The sequence below is a fragment of the Colossoma macropomum genome, unplaced genomic scaffold (assembly GCF_904425465.1).
Source record: "Colossoma macropomum unplaced genomic scaffold, Colossoma_macropomum, whole genome shotgun sequence".
Classification (NCBI taxonomy): domain Eukaryota; kingdom Metazoa; phylum Chordata; class Actinopteri; order Characiformes; family Serrasalmidae; genus Colossoma; species Colossoma macropomum.
This window is the reverse complement of record NW_023494799.1, coordinates 296,298-315,674: the sequence shown is the minus strand read 5'-3', so window position 1 is coordinate 315,674 and position 19,377 is coordinate 296,298. Positions and strand designations below refer to the sequence as shown.

Below are 19,377 nucleotides of genomic sequence, written 5' to 3'. Positions count from 1 at the left end.
TAACTATGACATACCGAACTGCAGAGTCTGCATCAACCTGTGACATAACGAAAGGAATATTCTTATTGATAAGAATTGCAGTTCCTCTAGATTTAGAGTGAAAGTTAGAGTGAAATGATTGGCCTATCCAACCTCCTCTCAATCTAAAATGATCAAATGTACACAAGTGAGTTTCTTGAAGGAAGGCGATTCCCACCTTAAGTTGTTTCAGATGTGAAAGAACCTTGCCACGTTTAACTGAATGATTTAGAGACTTAACATTCCAACTTGCAAATGTTACCTGACAACCTGCAGATAGATTAAGCGGCTGTGCTTTTGCCATTTAAAGTAGTAAAAGATATTAGAATACAGTTAAGTACCACAGTTTTGTGTCTTTGTACATAGATGTGAAATCCCTTTGTTGATTCGACATAAGACATAGATGACAAAAAAACAAAATTAACTTCTGGTGCAGCATAAACCCAACCCTTGTCACCGAGAAGAACAGGGTGACCCAACGATCCCATGAGAAAATATCCACACATTCAGTGCTTGTATTGGCGAGGCCTAGACTAACAGGCTGCTCTGCTATAAATATTAAATTGAGCTGCACCTTTAGCAAAACTTGGATACAAAATACAAAGAAGCTATTAATTTTAGTAGTTATTAACCCTGGTAAATGTCAAAATGATTTATGAGTTATGCGTGACGTCACATGTGAAATATGTAAAGTATTTTCCCAGGGGGTTGATGTGTATAAAAATGTAAACATCAGTGGTATGACATCACATGTGAAATATGTAAAAAAAATTCCCAGGGGTTGGTGTGTGTAAAATGTAAACATCAGTTATATGACGTCACATGTCAAAATTGCAACTAATTTTCCCAGGAGGTGATGTGTGTAAAAACTGTGAACAACTATTGTAGGTTGTAAAGAATTTTTTTTTTTTACGGTGATAAAATGTTGAATTTTCCCCAGGGTGCGTGTTGGGAGGGGTGGCAAGCGTGAGCAAAATTTTCCCCTCTTGAGAAGTGTTAATGAAAAAAAATGATGTAAAAGTTTAAAGGGGTGTGAAAAATTAAGAGTAAGGATGAAAAAGAAAAAAAAAAGATGCGAGGACTTACCGTCGGTGGGGTGGGGTGGGGTGGGGTATGGTGTGTGTGTGTGTGTGTGTGTGTGTGTGTGTGTGTGTGTGTGTGAATGCTTTTTGATAACTACCCGAGGTTTGCCCGGTATGATGCGTGGGAATAATTTTCAAAAGATTCCCAGGATGTGTTTTGGAAAAACAGATGTGTTTTGGAAAAAAAGATTCCCATGATGTAATGGTATGACGTAGTTGTTGTTGTTGTGTTTTTGAGTGACAGCAGCAAGTGGGGGGCCCCCGTTCTGCTAAGCGTGACTAATAATTGAACAGGTGTCGTGTTGTTTTTCTCCTCACAATACTATAAAAACTGGCCGTAAAAGAGACAGATTGGTGCGGAGAGTGACTTTTCTGCAAAACCATCGTCATGGATTCTCCAGACAGATCGTCTAAGGCTCAAGCCGGATCTCCGATCTTGAATTCCTTGAGCAAATGGCGCTATCGCACATTCATTCGGGACAACTTACAAAAGCGTGGAATACCTTATTTCGTGTGGCCAAACAGCCTAAAACGACTGAAACTGAAGGAGCAACCCCTGAGGACCAGTCAAATTTTGAGCGCGAGGAAGGCCTTCGTTCGCAATGACATACCTAAACACTGCTGGCCCCGTTCGATTCGGGAAGAAAACGATGTTACACCTTCGCAGAAGAAAAAGCAGGAAATCGACAGATTCAGAGCGGACGACAGTCTGTTTAAACCGAGCATAAAGAGGAGATGTCTTTCGATGACGTATTTGACAATTTTGCCGAAAGAAACCCGGCTGAACAATCGCTACATCGTTTTCCGTCAGAGCAGACTGTTTCACAGTGACAAGTCGACTGAAGTCTCTATTTCCGAAAAGGAGTTGTACCTGTTAAACCAGACCGTCCCGAAAACGAATGAAGTGGGGGAATTGCATGCTATGATCTTACAGGCCAGAAACAGGTCATGCATGGTTCGCGACACAAAACACAAGACCGAACTGTCCAGGTCTGCCACAATCACACTGAAGGTCAGATCCGCGCATTATTTGCGTCAAATCACCCTGACCATCACAGGGCTCAAGACCCCTGAGTTTACCTACAGAGTTCGACTGGAAGTGTGCACGTCACCTGTGATAAGGCACGAAAACGTGTGCTCCAGCGATGACGACCAGTGGATTTTTTATTTTGCCCCTACTGAAAAAGAAGAGCACGTCCAGCTGATTGAAATAACTTTGCGGGAGAGCGAACTACTGGATATTTATCACGCGGTCAAACATGTTCTGACAGGTAAGAAAAACGCTTTTTTTCTTAAAAATTCATTTTGACCGTTTGAGGTACCGTAGTTTGTGAATATAAGCCGTGAAAAGGGTTATACCGTTTCAAGTTGCAGCGTGTGGCCGAAGAGTAAGCATGTACGAGCCCGTTAAACCTTTTAACGATTTTCTCTCTCTATCACCAGCCAGCGTAATATGTGGTTGCGACAGCTGTCATATTCCACGCCCGACGAGTCTGATGTCTAAATACCAAGATGACAAAACGGCGATGCGCATGTGCGAGGACATGCCCAGCGGGAGAGATTGGGGGTGTTCCCCCACTCACCAGCCAGAGCACGATGAAGAAGAGAGTTCTGATCTAGACCTCGTGGAACGTAAAAAAAGCGGTGAAAATGACATTTCAGATTCGACCAGCGCCAGCGAGGTAGAAGAAGAGGAAGAGGAAGTCTCCGGCGTGACCGATCTGGACAGCGATGAATTTATCGTGGTGGACGAGGACGGCTTACAAAGCCGACCTTCTTCGCCGGCTGACATCGAGCAGCGTGAGAGAGAGAACGCGAGCGCTTTCTCAGGAACGGGGTCAAAAGGTCAATGCGAGGAACCTCTTGACGCCGGCGCCAGCTCGGAAAGTCAGAGCGAGAAGCCTTCGGACCTCAGTCTGAAGGACCGAGCCACGAAAATTGTGGAATTTATCTGGGCAAGAGCGATCATCCTGGCTGTTCGTCAATGGGTTACGAGAGATTGCGCTGGGTGTCAAATTGAACACCCATCACAGAGACAGCACAGTTGCGTGGAAGGCGTCCCCGTAAGATTTCTGGACAACGAGTTAAAGCAGAAGTGGCTGAATCTCATTCCCGCTTGTGAATTGGAAATAAAAGAGTCTCTAAAGCAACACTTTGAATTAAAAGAACCTCATGATGGTTTTGTAATAAACATTTTGCGTAGAATTTACACGCTGACGCAGGAAAAATTGAGTGAATATAACCCGCTGTCCGAGTACCTGAGCAGAGATCCGTCCGAAATTCTGAGCCGGTTTTACATGCGGCCGGATGAACCTCTGAACAGCGCTGCGGAATCAACGGCCGCCGACGTGTGTAAAATTCTGATGGGGTCTGAGGATGACAGATCGGTGTAGTGATTCGCGAGAGAGAGAGAGAGATTGTGTATTTGTACATAAGACATTTATGACACCGATGTTTTTTTGCTGCTAGTAAGTTTATACATTGTATATATTTTTTTTATTAGACAAACCATAAACATTATTATTATTAGAAAAAACTGGGACCTTTTTGTTTTATTAAAAAACACCACATGTTTTTCGTTTAATATTTTAGTCGTTTGAGTTTGTGTAATTGTTTATAGCACCTTTATGACATCTTTTGATCGCTGCTAGTAGTTTACATATTTTTTGAACCCCTTTTGTGCATGTTTATTAGACAAACTGTATAGTCTTTTCATTTTAATATTTTAAACCATGTAATCATTTTCATTTAATATTTTAATCATGTAATCATTTTTCATTTTCATATATTTAATAGTGTAATCATTTTAATCATTTTTAACAGTGTAATCATTTTAATTTTTTAATATTTTAAATCATGTAACCATTTTTCTTTTCATATTTTAAGTGTAATCATTTTAATATTTTTTTAATATTTTAAATCATGTAACCATTTTCTTTTCATATTTTAAGTGTAATCATTTTAATATTTTTTAATATTTTAAATCATGTAACCATTTTTCTTTTCATATTTTAAGTGTAATCATTTTTCATTTTCATATATTTAATAGTGTAATCATTTTTAGTTTCATATTTTATACTTCAGTGTTCATCACATTTAGTTTGAAACTAATTTACCTATATCTCAAACTAACGGTTTGTCAGTAGATTAGATACTAACAACCAAAAAAAATATAAAAGAAATAAACCGTTTTTAACAAAAAAATAAAAAAAAACACATAAAAACCTTTAAACAAAAAAAATAAAAAACCATAAAAACCTTTTGAAGTCGTTTTCTGTCATCAGTTTGTTTTCTCCACATTTTATTTTAGACCGTGTTTTACCCAGAAGAAAATATAAAAACCCTAACGTGTTTCACACCTCGACCATTTGGACATGTCTCAGACGGCGCTGCAAGAGTTGTACCATAAACCCGGGTCGGAAGGCGGTCTGTGTGGTAGGGAGCCCTTTATCAAAAGCGTAAGGGAGGTGGGGTTGGCTAATAAAAATAAAGATGAAATTGATAGGTTTTTACAAAGTTCAGACACTTACACGCTACACAAACCCCGAAGAATAAACTTTAAAAGGAGTTTCGTACTAGCGTGCGAAAAAGATTCACAATGGCAGTTAGACTTGGCAGATTTGTCCTCTCTATCGGAACACAACGATGGGAAAAAGTTTATTTTAACCTGCATAGATGTGTTTTCAAAATACGCGTGGGTGGAGGCGTTGGAAAATAAGAACGCCAAGAGCGTAACGAAGGCCTTTGAACAAATACTTTTACGAGGTAGAAAACCCGTCACCCTTCAAAGTGACAAGGGGCGAGAATTTTGTAATCAATCATTCATGAAACTATTAAACAAATATAAAATAAGACATTTTACTACGGCTAGCGAATTGAAAGCCTCTGTGGTGGAGCGATTTAACAAAACCCTCAAAACGCGGATGTTCAGATATTTTACAGGTTTTAACACCTTGAGATATTTAGATGTGCTTCAGGAACTAGTGAGCGCTTACAATCGCGCTTTTCACAGATCTATTCAAATGCGTCCCGAAGAAGTGAACGAGTGCAATCAGATACAGGTGTTTCATCATCTGTACGGGAAAAGAATGAGAGGGGAATTACCCCGACCCAAGTTTAAAATAGGTGACGCGGTTCGGATTTCGAAAGAGCGCAGGGTCTTCGCGAAAGGTTACGAACAGTCTTTCACGGATGAATATTTTTTTGTGGATAAAATTATTAAACGAGACCCGCCGATGTATAAACTAAAAGACCTCGATAATGAAATAATAGAAGGTTCTTTTTATGAAGAAGAAATGCAGAAAATTATTGTACCTGAAAATAAAGTCTATCGTGTAGAAAAAATACTGGCTAGGAAAAAAAACTAAATCCGAGGTTCTCGTTAAGGTGAGATGGAAAGGTTGGGATAAAAAATTTGACTCCTGGGTAAACGAAAATTCTATCCAGGACGCTCGATAAAAACCCCGTGAGAGAGCGGCGCGAGCCCCTATTCGGAAGCGCGGACCACCCCACCATGGAAGAAACCAGAGATTTTTTCATCACTCTGCCGAGTAACGCTAGCGACAAATTATACCCTCAAAACGATATATCCAGCTACAGGGTGAAGTTAGCCAAAACCGTTCACCTCAGGGGCGGTTGGGAGGTCGGCTTAGCAGAAATTTCATTTCCCCAGAGTTGGTACACGCTGGCGGACGGCGGGGCGACAGGAAACGGACTTTTGGGTGTGCGAAGGGCCGGATCTCAGTAAACAGGTGGCTTTTAAAGTAAAATGCGGTTATTATACTTACATCGCTGACATTTTGACCGAAATGAACAAATATTTTAGAACCACCAAAACCCACGTCGAATTATATTTGGATAAGGTCACGAGACGGGTAAAATTAGGGGTCACACCGGAGGAGATTATACGACTGACCTCGCTGAACAGATGGCCTATTCGGATTCGAACGCACGGACAGTTGGCGCACATTCTGGGCTTCGAGGAACAGAAGTGGACTGACCCGACCGAAACTAAATTCCCTGCCCATATTAAAGGCGGAACGTTTTATTTGTTTCTTTATTCAGATATTTCTTCACACCAGATCGTGGCCGATACCTTAGCACCTCTTTTGCGAACCGTTCAAATACCCAAAGCGCATCTGGATTTCGTCACGCTAAACTTTGACAAGGTGCACTACAACCCGGTCAGCAAACACGTGTTTGATGAAATTTTAATAGAGTTGAAGACGGATCAAAACCGAAACGTCAAATTCGAATTTGGAAAAGTGATCGTGAAGCTACATTTTAGACCGATCCGATAAAAAATGTCTGCTTATCACGCCGACCCTAGCCCCTACGTCCTTTATTATACGCGACAGGCGGGGTCCGGTTTAGAAGGTTTCAGCGGAGCGCCCGTGCAGTACGGAAGAGGGATCGGCAACGTTTTTCGGGGTTTGTTTAGACTGGCGGTGCCTCTGCTAAAATCGGGCTTCAACTTAGTCAGACCACACCTCAAGACCGCTGCTAAAAATATCGCGAAAGACGTGGTTTCCGCAGCGGCGGGGAAATTACTGGGAAACGCGTCGGAAAGGCGGCAGGAGGGGGAAGGCCTGGTGGTTTTGAGCCGCGCGAATCGACGCATGCGCCCACCGGGGCGTCGCGGTTCCGTACCTTTTAAAAATAAAAGTGTTTTTTCAAAAGGTCTCAGTCTGAACAGGAAGCTGGCGGGTGCGCTCGTCCGCGCCTCTCGTTTAAGGAATAGGAAGAAAAAAAAGAGCGAGCGGAAAACCGGTGCGGGTCCCGACATATTTTAAAAGATGTCTCTCATACACAGCGCCTCGGCGGAATGCATGAAGTCCGAGCTGGACCTATTTACGATCCCTATGACGCAACACAGTATAGAATCCTACAAATACGTAGAAACGCCTCCCATCACGGCCATTACCGAAAACGGCCCCCTGGAATTTTTTATGGCGGGGTCGGGGGACACCTACGTCGATCTGAACCGTTCGCTTTTGTACCTCACGTGCAAAGTTACCAACGCGGACGGAACCGATCTGGCGGCCGGTGCGACCGTAGGTTTGATCAATTACCCCGCGGCCACTCTTTTTAGCCAAGTCGACCTGTCCCTCGGCGATAAGCTCATTTCTCAAAGTGGTTCCACGTACACCTACAGGGCCGTTCTGGAGTGTTTGCTTAACTATTCCGAACCTACTCTGAATTCGCAATTCGCAGCGGGGCTGTTTCGCAAAGACACGGCGGGGCGCATGGACGAAGCTGACCCGAACAGAGACAATGAGGGGTTAACGTGGCGAAGCGCTTATTGCGAAAGGAGCCGAACGTTCGAATTAATGGGACATTTGCATAACGACTTTGCATTTCAGGAAAAGCTTCTTTTAAATTCCGTCGACGTGAGAATCAAGTTAGTTCGTAATAAAAACGAGTTTGTTTTAATGTCGTCGGATCCGAACCCGGGCTATAAACTTCACATTTTAACGGCCCTTTTGTACGTGAAAAGAATACACGTGTCACCCAGTGTGAAACTGGGGCACGCGTCAGCTTTGCTTCAGTCTAACGCGAGGTACCCATTAGAACGAGTTAACGTGAAAGTGTTAAGCGTGCCGGCGGGGGGTCGCGTGTCAAACCAGGATAATCTATTTTTGGGCCAAGTGCCAAAATTCATCGCTATAGGTTTTGTTCATAACGAAGCTTTCAGCGGATCATACGCGCGAAATCCTTTTAATTTTCATCATTACGACGTGGAATCTTTAAATCTCAGCGTGGACGGTGTGTCCTACCCGTCCACGCCTTTTCGACCCCTTCTTCCCAGACAGCGCTGCCTGCGAGAATACTTCAGCCTGGTCGAGGCTACGGACAGAGGGTTGAGGGACCAGCCTTTGGCCATCTCTCGTGAAGATTTTTCTCAGGGCTACTGTTTATTCGCGTTCAACTTGACCCCCGACGAAAGCTCGGGCGAACACGTTTCCTTAATACAGTCGGGGCACGTTAGACTGGACCTCCGGTTTCGAGCGCCTTTGCCCAACACCATAAACATCATCGTGTTTGCGGTTTTTGACAACGTGTTAGAAATTAATCACAAACGTGAAGTGCTTATGGACTATTTTTAAAAAAAAATGGACACCAGACAGATCGCTAAAGCCATGCGATGCACCCTCGGTTTCAGAGGCGTATTCGCCTGCGATCAACTACCTCGGGTGTTAAAACACACACCTCCGTCTTGTTTTATTTTAAATACACATCCTCATACACGACCTGGGGAACACTGGTTGGCTGTTTTAATACTGTCAGATGGAAATGCAGAGTTTTTTGATTCCTACGGGTTTCCGCCGGACTCTGAATTTTTCCCCAGTTACATCATGCTTTTTCTAAAAAATAATTCACGACGAGTTTTGTGTAACGCTAGACAAGTTCAAGACCATAGGTCGGACGCCTGCGGGCATCATTGCGTGTATTTTCTAAAACAGCGTATGAAGGGTCTTACGTTTTCTCAGGTTCTAAATTCTTATACCACCGATTTACGAGAAAATGATCGCTCTGTTAAAAAATTTGTAAAAAGTTTGCTGCGGATAGATTCTTACTGTCATATTGTACACGGAGTACAAAGTTGTGTTTACCGTTGTGATTTTATCAATAAATGATTACAAAATGATCTTTTAACGTCTGTGTGATTATATATTTCAATAAAATCGCTACGCTTTAAAAAATGTTTACTTTATTCAAACACACACACACAAGAAAAAACATATTAAAAGAGTTGAAAAATATGAGACTATGTTTTAATGAAAAAAACAAAAGCATAAAATGTACTTTGAATCAGATATAAATGATGTGGTTATTTAAACATACGAATGAAAGCATTTTGGTTTTAATAAAAATGTGAAAAGATTCAAACATACACATTACCCGTTGGTTTAAAAATGACACGATTATAAAAAGCATAAAATGTACTTTGATTCAGATATAAATGATGTGGTTATTTAAGCATACGAATGAAAACATTTCTTAATACGACATCCACCCCGGAGGTTCAAAGTGTGTTTTTCTATTTCTTTTTTTTTTAACCCGCGAGGGCGTACTCGCAGGCGTGCTAAACGTTAAAGAATTATCAACGGACCCTTTGATGTGTTTGTATTTTTCCATCTCTCGCCTTACAGAAGAATTACCCAAGGCCCCCGAAGGAACGTTGGCGTCCGCCAAGCTGCGAAGGAAACTGCTCCACCCGACGGGCTTGTAATTCAGCTTCTGATAAGAGGTTGCCGTTTTTAACAAATCAAATATATGACTCCCTTCGACGACATCCCCTCTGTACACGAATTCGCCGCGAGTCGTCCACGCGTTTTCCAGCGCGTCCATAATCAGTCGGGCTTTGTTTCTCGAACGAGCGGGCAAGTGTTCCAGAACCTTTGTGGAGAAGCCGTCAGGTGTTTTACTTTCTCGTTTTTCTCCTTCTTCTTCTTCTTTAGGTGGAGGTAAACTTAAAGTCAGTTCTTTTTTTTCCAAAGATTTTTGTTTGACCAGAGTCAGATATTTCCGCAAAAGTTGAGAATACAAATCCAGTTTGGTGTCCGCGGATAAATCCTTTCTCTCCAACAGGGATTTAATCTCCCGCTCCAGTTCATTCTCGCTGTTTTCCCTAATGTCTCCTTTAGAGGAGGGTGTGAGTTTTTGCAATTGGTCGGCAGAGACTAGGTACAGTTTTCGCGCGTGGTTCATTGCTGCCTGGGGGTTAGCATTTGTAACACAAAAGGCAGGGCCGCGGCTATTAACGGGCCGATAAACCCCCCCTTCTGAATGAGTTTACGCTTGCGCCCAAACGGATAACTTTTGTCAGCCAGATGTCTTAAACAGCGTCGCCTTTTCTTAAACTGTTTATACTGAGAGTCAGTCAGCGGGACGTTGCCTTTTAAAACGTTTAAAACGATTTCGCATATGGCCAAAATCACGTATTTGGGTAAATTTTTTTTGTCGGCTTTATTGTTTCTCTTGGCGTTTATCCAAGCGCTTAGAAAAGGGAGAGCTTTTCTTAAACGGGCTGACGTCATTTTTTAAAAAAAATCTATGTTTTAGGTACGTACACCACAGATTCTTGTCCGGGTAACAGCCCGCTCCGCAACCTAAATGTTTCTGGCGTTTCGGCTTTAAGATCCACAATTAAATAACCGAAAGGTTTACTCGTAGCGTCCTGGAACGATTCCAGGAAATATTTCGATTGTCCGGTATACATTTGTTTAGCCAAAATTGAAATGTGTAACTTATCTCTAGGATTTTTAAAAAGTATCAGGTAGGAGGCGTTTAAACTAAGTGTGCGAGAATTCTTTCCTTTATAAAATAGATTCTGCGTCAAATATATCACGCTAAGATTATTGTGGTGAGAATATCTCATGAAAGCCCTTTCTAATTCTACCGACTGACTCATAACGTCCATCATATCGTCCAGAACGATCAGAGGACCCCCTCTCCCTCCTCCTCCTCCTCCTCCTCCTCCTCCTTCTCCTGATCGTCGTCCTTGTAGTTCATCGTCGTGCAGGCTGCTCGGTGCTCCTTGAACGAAAACCACGTCGGGCATAAGCTCCAGTAGTTCGTCGTAACTTTTTTGCCAGTTTTCATAAAACCACATGATTTTGCCAGGCTTCCCGTTGAGAGTTTTGGAAGAACATTCCAAAAGTCTTTGCACAAAGCACGTCTTCCCCGAACGGCTCGGTCCGGCCAAAATACATGTAAACGGCAACTTTAATCTGACGTCAAAATCCATAAGGCACCGTGGTAAAGTCGGGTCTCAGTATTCTCTTGTTATAAATTAATGAAAATTTTTTCAGAGCTCTGACGTTCTGCAGAGCCAAGCGTTTTTTGTTTCTTTGAATTAAAAGGGTCTCGGTCAGCAGAGTGTCGGATCGCCCTGTGCTAACGTGCTGCTCCACCAGCCGTTTAAAGGAATCAAAATGAAGAATTTTAGAAGTCTCCGGATTAACTGTAAACCCCTTGACCTTCAGAGAAACTTGCCCGCCGGCTGTGACGAAACAATAGCTTTTGGGTCCTGTAGACACAAATTCCTTGATATAATCTCCATCCGTTAGCTGATTCGACAGATCACCGAGATAAAACCCCGTGGGAGGAGTGTATTCCCCCGGTTTCGCCGTGAACATGACAGAATCCGTATCAAAATATAACACCCGCTTTTGTAATTTTTCTAGCACATCGTACAGTTTTAATCGTCCGTAAGCCGCCGTGAAAACGGCCACAAATACATTAGAAACCACGGGTTTTTGCAAATAATCCTTTTCGTACTGCCACTGGACCAAAGCAACGTCGTCGTTAATAAAAGTAAAATAAGAAATGCGTTTATGTTTGCAAAACATCAGTTCTAAAAAGTCACGAGGCTCCGTTATTAATTCCGTGTTCATCCGATCCGTTCTCTGTCCAAATTTCCCCCAGAGAGCGTTCAGAAACAGTTTGCTAATACTCCTCTGAGCGGGGTTAAATCCGATTTTTGACACATCCAGTTGGACACCTTCGTGTCGCTTAAACTTAAACAAATAGTCATTTTTCTCAGCGTCGGTGTTCACGCCCGGGGGGAAACCGCTGGCTTCCACTTTGTTTTTCAAATGTAAATCGATGTATCCTGCGAACAAATCGCAGGAGTTTTGCTCAAAGTGCCAAACCTCGTACACTTTCCCGATCGTGTAGCCGTGGTTTAAACTCCTTTTGATCTCCTCCGTGCAATAAACACCCGTTATGGCTCTCTCTTCTTCCGAATGTCGACACGCGTCCCCGGCCTCCGCGCAGGTTCTACAAAGGGTGAAAACTAATTTGTTTAGTTTATCACATCTAAAAGGCAACACGGGGTGGAAAAGATTTCTTGGGGGGTAGATTTTGACTCTGGCGATGCCAAAGTACTCTCTGATGTCTTTAAAATCGGTCACAATCACCGTCGGGTGTCCAATGGGGTAGGTCATACGCTTGTTGCAGTAAGGATATAAACTCGTAAAGTCCAAGTAATGGATTTTTTCGTCCGGGGCGGTTTTGTGCAGCAAACGGATGGCGTTGGTCCGTCCGCCGTACAGAGCGTCTCTCGGGTTCATTTTCTCCGGAAAATCACAGCTTTTCAAAAATGTCTTTAGCTCCCCGTTGTCCGCTTTCAGCTTAATCCACGTATGTTCCCACATGATCCTAACGTTATATCCCAAGGATTTCAGATATTCCAACCGTTCCGTGGTGCGTTGATAAAGTTCACCTTGTAACTCACCGGTCAGAGGGTTTTCGGCGTTAGGGTCCGAACATTTCGGACACCCGTGAAACACGCAGCCCAGAAATTCAAACACGGTGTTGGTCCGTTCGCAAAACCCGTCCACAAAAATAGATCCGACTTTCTTTTCCCCCATGTTCAGCGCGTGTTGGACAAAAACGTTCTCCTTGAACTTGACAAACTCTAACCACTGTATACTGCAATTTGAAAAACTTTTGTTTTTTTTCATAAAATAACGCGGCCCCGTTAAGGCCAGACACCTATCCGGCAAAAAGTTTGTTCTGTACAGGCTTAGCGCGGCGCTGGCTATGGTGACGTGTTGAAACGGGTCCACGTTGGCCATGGACAGCACTCGTTCTCTGAATATCATGCAGGCTTTTCTTAAAATAACCACATCATTCTTACAATATTGGTACAGCTCCTTTTTTAAATTAAACACACCGTTTTTTACAGAATCGTACCAGTTTATAAATTCAGTCCGCTCCGTAGGAGCCATTTGTGAATATCCGTACATATCAGGTTTCGGGTAACGTCCAACATAACACAAATTATCTTTTGTGTGAAAATAATGAGGAAAATAACCCTTTTTCTCATTTTCAAAACCAAAACTTTTGGGTAAATCAGCCAGTTTTGTTTGGAAGAAGCTCAGGCTGTCTATGTAACGTTGTTTGAAAAAAATATCGGTCATGCATAAGATTTTATTTCCTTGAGTAATGAGATGCGGTACTATTTTGTTCTTTGTTAGGTAATTTAGCATAAAATACGAATCATAACCGCTGCTGTTGTGAGCGATAAATGTATACTTTTTGTATCTGTTTTTTCTAAAACGTTTAAAAAACTTTGCTATGCAGTCGTGACCCGTGGCGCACCAATGTCGACCTTCGTACGTGACGGTGTGTATATGTATCGCCGCGTGCTCGTTTTGTTCCGTAAAACGGGACTCTATGTCAAAAAATACATATTTCTGCGTTTGCGGCCTCGGCAAAGTGGGTCTGATAAAACATTGGTGTTTAGAGGGATCCTCTTTCTCGGCTAAAGGCGACTTGCAAATGTTACACGTGGTCCGGGGGCACTTGTGGTGTTTGGTCGTCACTATGTATGAGCGATTACAGTTTTCACACCATTTAACTTTCTCACAATAACCCATTCGTTTGTGGTGTGAAAAACAATCCTGTGACCTGCAGAATCTAAGACACTCCGCGCACCTCAAAACGTTCTCGGTTTTTAAACAAACCCTCTGACACACGTTACACATAAAATCGCAGCGGTGCGTGTATTTACTGTGCGAATACGGCTTGTGACAGGCTTTGCACACATGTTTAACACCGAGAAAACCTTTTAAATTTAAAATACCATAATAATGATTGTTTAGCAAAAGAAGGTAATAGGTCTTCTCGTGCGGCTGTTCATGCGTTTGGAAAGTCTGAAACGAACCACCGTTGTTTACTCTGTAAAGAATCACAATTTTGACGTTTAAAAACTGTTCGAATAAAGTCACGTCGTTAAATGAAACTAAATGTTCCGGTGAAATATTTAACCGATTTAAAAGTAATAGAGCTTCCTTTTGACATTCGCTTTGGGTCAAACCCGGTTTCATCACACCCGTCAAACTACACGCGAAGCAGGAATTTTGGTAAGCGTTTAAAAATATAACTAAATGCCTACTTTTTTTTGTAAGTATTTCCGATGACAAAATACTGTTTATCATTCTGGAATAACCTATTCCGCCTCGAAAGTTTCTCACTATCTGAACGTTCAGTGTGAGTGATTTGTCGCTTAACAGTTTTTTATTTGATTGAACAACCGATTCTACGTAATTCAGAAAATGTTCAGCGTTCAGCTCCTCTGCGTTAGTTTGAAATATCACGGGCGAGAACAGGCTTTCACCTTTCAAACTTATTTGTATAATGTCATCCCCTTGTGAAACCTGTCTGGCTTTTTGTAACAAACGATCTACTCGATTGTGTAGAGCCTGCGTGAACTGAATTAAATTCAAACATGTACCTAGATCCGATAAATTTATTTGATAATTGTATTCACTGTGATTAAACATGGGTCTGTGTCTCTCCCTCACCCCATCCCCCTCCCCGCTTGTGGAGGGCCTGCTGATCGAAAGGTCTTCTGCGTGAATTTCAGGGTCTGCCGCCTGACACCTCCGTTCACACCCCGTCGAAGCGCTCCCATTTGCTCCATCGTTAACGTGTGACGCGTGTCCTTCGCTCTGCGGTGGTAACTCCCCCAAAGTCGATGCGTTGATATGCTGCATAAAAACATCCTGATTCGCTCCATCGTCAGCGTGTGAGGTAAAATCCGATAAATCCCATTAGTTCTGCGACGGTAATCCATCCTCAGCTTCAGTCAATATTCCTGTATCGTTTTGCTGAGCGACACTCATTCTATTGAATGAAGTCGCAGCGAAAAGTTCTGTCCACTAAAGTTTCAAGTTCAAACAAATCGACCGGATCTTCGACGTTTAGAAAGTTTACACCTCCGTTTGTCGCAACATGGTCAAATTCGTCGTTCTGTATCCTGTCATCAAAAAAAGATACAGCGTTGTCGTTAAATAAAACAGATCTCATCGTTGATGTCAAATTAGCAGAAACTCTCGACTCATCAACTCGCTCCTCGTAATCGGAGACCGGGCTGTAATCTGCGATCGACGGTCCGTCACCTGTGTTGGCACCGACTTTCGGCGTGTTGCAAACACGGTCGCCGGGTCGTGGCTGACAAACCCCCGGAATCTCTTCCTCCTCCTCCTCCTCCTCCTCCTGGTCCGGTCGCGGCGGCGAGCGGACCGTGGCGGTGATACAGTTGACACAGTTGGTGACGTTGCAAACGATCACGCTGGGTCTTTCTTGAACCGCCGCCGAGTTTGTCGCATCTTTTTCAGGGGTGATACAAACAACTTCATTCACCGCCCCCGCTCTGAGTGATTCGTCTGAACCTGTGCCGCTGAAAGATTGCCACACGATCACGCTGGGTCTTTCCTGAACGACAGCTGAGTTTGGCGCGTCCTTTTCTGGGGTGTTGCGAACAACACCATCCTCCGCTGTGGATGATTCGTCAGAATCTGTGAGAACCATCGTACTTCTCGCAGATTCGGTGTCAGACTCGTACTCGGAGTCGGTCGATAAGTTTATCACCTCAGCTTCACCCCCAGCAGGGGTATTGTAATTGCTCGCAAACTGGTCCATAATGAGTAACTTTTACAACTATTATGGCTCTCGGCCAGTTTTTATAGTATTGTGAGGAGAAAAACAACACGACACCTGTTCAATTATTAGTCACGCTTAGCAGAACGGGGGCCCCCACTTGCTGCTGTCACTCAAAAACACAACAACAACAACTACGTCATACCATTACATCATGGGAATCTTTTTTTCCAAAACACATCTTTTTTCCAAAACACATCCTGGGAATCTTTTGAAAATTATTCCCACGCATCATACCGGGCAAACCTCGGGTAGTTATCAAAAAGCATTCACACACACACACACACACACACCATACCCCGACCCAACCACCCCACCGACGGTAAGTCCTCGCATCTTTTTTTTTTCTTTTTCATCCTTACTCTTAATTTTTCACACCCCTTTAAACTTTTACATCATTTTTTTTCATTAACACTTCTCAAGAGGGGAAAATTTTGCTCACGCTTGCCACCCCTCCCAACACGCACCCTGGGGAAAATTCAACATTTTATCACCGTAAAAAAAAAAAAATCTTTACAACCTACAATAGTTGTTCATAGTTTTTACACACATCACCTCCTGGGAAAATTAGTTGCAATTTTGACACGTGACGTCATATAACTGATGTTTACATTTTACACACACCAACCCCTGGGAAATTTTTTTACATATTTCACATGTGATGTCATACCACTGATGTTTACATTTTTATACACATCAACCCCCTGGGAAAATACTTTACATACAATAGTATAAGAGTATACAAGAGTATATACAATAAAGTAAGCAATCTAAATTGTAAACATTTGTTGTTTCTTGATAACACAATTGAAGATTATTAGAAGATAAATCGGCTCTAGCTGCGCTTGTTTTACATCACGACTATTCTAAGAAATATGAAATTAAATGTGTCTTTCTAGTGAAGTAACCGTACACCAAACCTGTTGTGTTCATCCACCTTACAGCACATTCGCCTTCACATAAGCCATTGCCTCCGCTGGATCCCGAAAGTCCTTTTCTATTCCGTTGTGCGTGACGCGGAGCTTGGCTGGATGGAGAATGCCGTAGCAAATGCCATCTCGTCCTCGGAGTAGCTTCTTAACGTCGTTGAAAGCGGCTCTAGCGCGCATCACACTGGGGGATAGTCCGGGAAAATGAGAATTGTAGCTCCTCTGAATCGCAAGGGTCCTGCTTCTCTGGCACGGCGAAGAATTTCGATGCAATCTTGGTAGTAGTGCAGTTCAGCCACGATAGCCCGCGGCTTCCCGCCTGGCCGCTGTGGTTGAAGACCTCTGTGTGACCTATCGACTAACATCTCTTTATCCATGTGCAGAGCCTCTTTTAGCAGCTTTGAGACAGCGGCCGGAGAACTCGAGCCCTGTCCCTCTGACACATTCAGTATGCGAATGTTTGATCTCCTCATTCTCCCCTCCATGTCGACGCATTTTTCCTGCAGATTAGCCACCTCCGCCTCGAGCTTGCGAACCGAGGCTTGGAGAGACGTCACCTCGTCTGAGCACGCAGAAAGCCCGCGTTCCATTTCTGTTACAGTCCCCTTCATCACATCCAAGTCAGAGCGAAGTAATGCAATGTTGTTAACAACTTCTGTCTTTAATGCTTGCAGTTCGGCCTTCACACCATCGAATTCGGCAGCAAGAGAAGACTGTAGCTCTGACCTGAGGAGTGTGGAAATGTCCGCTTTTAGAGAGGAAAGAATCTCGGCTTTCGTGTCGGCCATGTCGGATTGCTTAGCTGACGGCGGCGAGTCGCTAGGCCTGTTAGCGATGCTCTTCCCCGTGTACTTGTATTGACGCAAATTCTTGGCCATATACGCGTTAGTGTCAAAGGAGACGAATGAAAAATGAAAAATAATAAACTTAGGAATATATCCTATATGTTTTGCTGAGCCAAAGATGCCGAATATATAATTTTATATTAAATTTTAGCAGAGCACGCCAAACACACAACCTACTCCAGTACCGGCTCACTAGCGCCCCCGTTTCTTTCTTTCTTTTATATTTATCTTTAATAGTATAGCCACTATCAATTTTTTGAGTCCTCAAACAATGTCTGTTATTTTGATAATGTTGTTGTTTACAAAATAAAACTGTTTACAAAATTTAAAATACACAGTAAATTATATTTAGTGCCTATGTATTTTTACATTTAAAATGTTGAAGATGAATGAAGTGGTACAATAAATGAAGTGTTTGTGAAAAAGTGTCTTTTCTGTATTTTATAGTATGTAATTATTTTAGTCATTAATTTACAGTATCAAAATTAATGCAGTAATGCCTATTACAGTAGTTTAATTTTTGCTGTGATTAAAAAACACACTATTACTGTGATAACAATTACAGTACTGTGATTATTACAGTACTACAAAATACAGTATTTTATAGGTACTGTGATTAAATTTACAGAAAGCATACTGTGGAATGTACTACAGCAACTTACATGCTAATTCCTGCCGGCCAGTTACTGTACATTTCACAGTGTTCTTTTTACAGTGTTGTCATTAGGAAGCGTTCGCTTGTGGTGGGAAAGAGTTCGACCTGAAATTAAGCCAAATGAAAGACCTTGCGGAGAGAATCATGAAATTGTCAGAGACACAAAGCACATGTGCGGCTAGGCAACACATCGGAGCTCATTCTCTCTCATTATGAAACGTTCGATTATGGTGCAAAACAGTTCGACCTGAAATTAAGCCAAATTAAAGGCTTTGTGGTAAGAATCATGAAATTTCCAGAGATCCAAAGCGCTCCTGTGGCATGGAAAATCATTCTCTCTCGTTACTATGGATTTGATTGTGGTGGGAAACAGTTCGACCTGAAATAAACCCAAATTAAAGACTTTGCGGCGAGAACCAAGGCATGGACAGAGATACAAAGGGCTTCTGTATGGAGTTAGTTTTGTGCCAAAATGTTTGAGAGAAGATCCTGATGTTTGAGACAGGAATGTTCCGGTTTGAGAGGACAGCGCTGCTCTGAGCGTGCAGCTAATGAACTTTAACGCGCTTGTCAGCAGGTAAAAACCTTCGGATTTGCTCAACAAAACACTCTGGTTTCACTCAAACTGGAAAACCTGCTCAATCATGCTCTTCACCTTCAAAACTCGCACGTGCGCGCAAATCATTTCTGCTCTCTGCTCCGCAACTCGCGCTCAACTTTCACATCTGTTCGCTGTAAAATGTCTGAACGTTTGTGCCAAAACTCAAGACAATCAGAGCTGCCGTGGGGCGGTTCCTGCCAGCGCACCAATCATGGCGTCTTTTCTTAAGCAGCTTTATGCCAATTGGTCAAGGTACGTTCGTGGCTGTGGTGTTGAGTCGGCTAGTGTGCTTTTTAGCCTCGACATTAGCTAGATGGTTTCTAGCCTTCTCGTAGCAAATGAATAGAAACGATTTTTTAGTAATACTCTGTCACAAATAATAACGTATTAATATAACTAACATTGGTAGCTCGGCCATTTGTTCCCTACCAGAGGCTTAACGGTAGCTAACTTCAAATAAATAGCTTAACATTAATCAACTATGTTGACGTTAGCAAGGTTTCTTTGACTGTAGCTAACAGTGTCTAACAGTGTCCTACTGAACTCTCCTATAGTGCTCGTCTTCATAGGCTCATCTTGTTAATCCTGTATATTTATCTTCTATAGTGGCGTCATCAAAAAACAATACTGATGCCGTGCAGTTTTATATGGACAAAAAAAAAAAAACACTTTCAGTGAGTACAGGGAGTAATATAAACATTGATTAAAAATATCAAGCACACAAACTATAAATATAAGGGATATTTCTTCTCATTCTCAGCTCTTTGCTACCACCTCTAGATTTCCACCATTC

At 42.5% G+C, this 19,377-nt stretch overlaps 1 protein-coding gene across 1 annotated transcript; it reads left to right on the top strand.

The window, feature by feature from the left end:
- Positions 1-1,139: 1,139 nt before the first annotated feature.
- Positions 1,140-3,859, top strand: LOC118819528. The gene is made up of 2 exons (XM_036587363.1): positions 1,140-2,371; positions 2,544-3,859. The coding sequence occupies exons 1-2, from the start codon at positions 1,489-1,491 to the stop codon at positions 3,491-3,493; spliced, it is 1,833 nt and encodes a 610-aa protein (XP_036443256.1). The 5' UTR covers positions 1,140-1,488; the 3' UTR covers positions 3,494-3,859.
- The last annotated feature ends 15,518 nt before the right edge of the window (positions 3,860-19,377 follow it).

Excerpts from the sequence above, each read along its gene's own strand:
- LOC118819528 (XM_036587363.1), top strand. The coding sequence starts at position 1,489 with ATGGATTCTCCAGACAGATCGTCTAAGGCTCAAGCCGGATCTCCGATC. Across the intron at positions 2,372-2,543 it reads GGTCAAACATGTTCTGACAG|CCAGCGTAATATGTGGTTGC; the intron begins GTAAGAAAAACG and ends CTCTATCACCAG.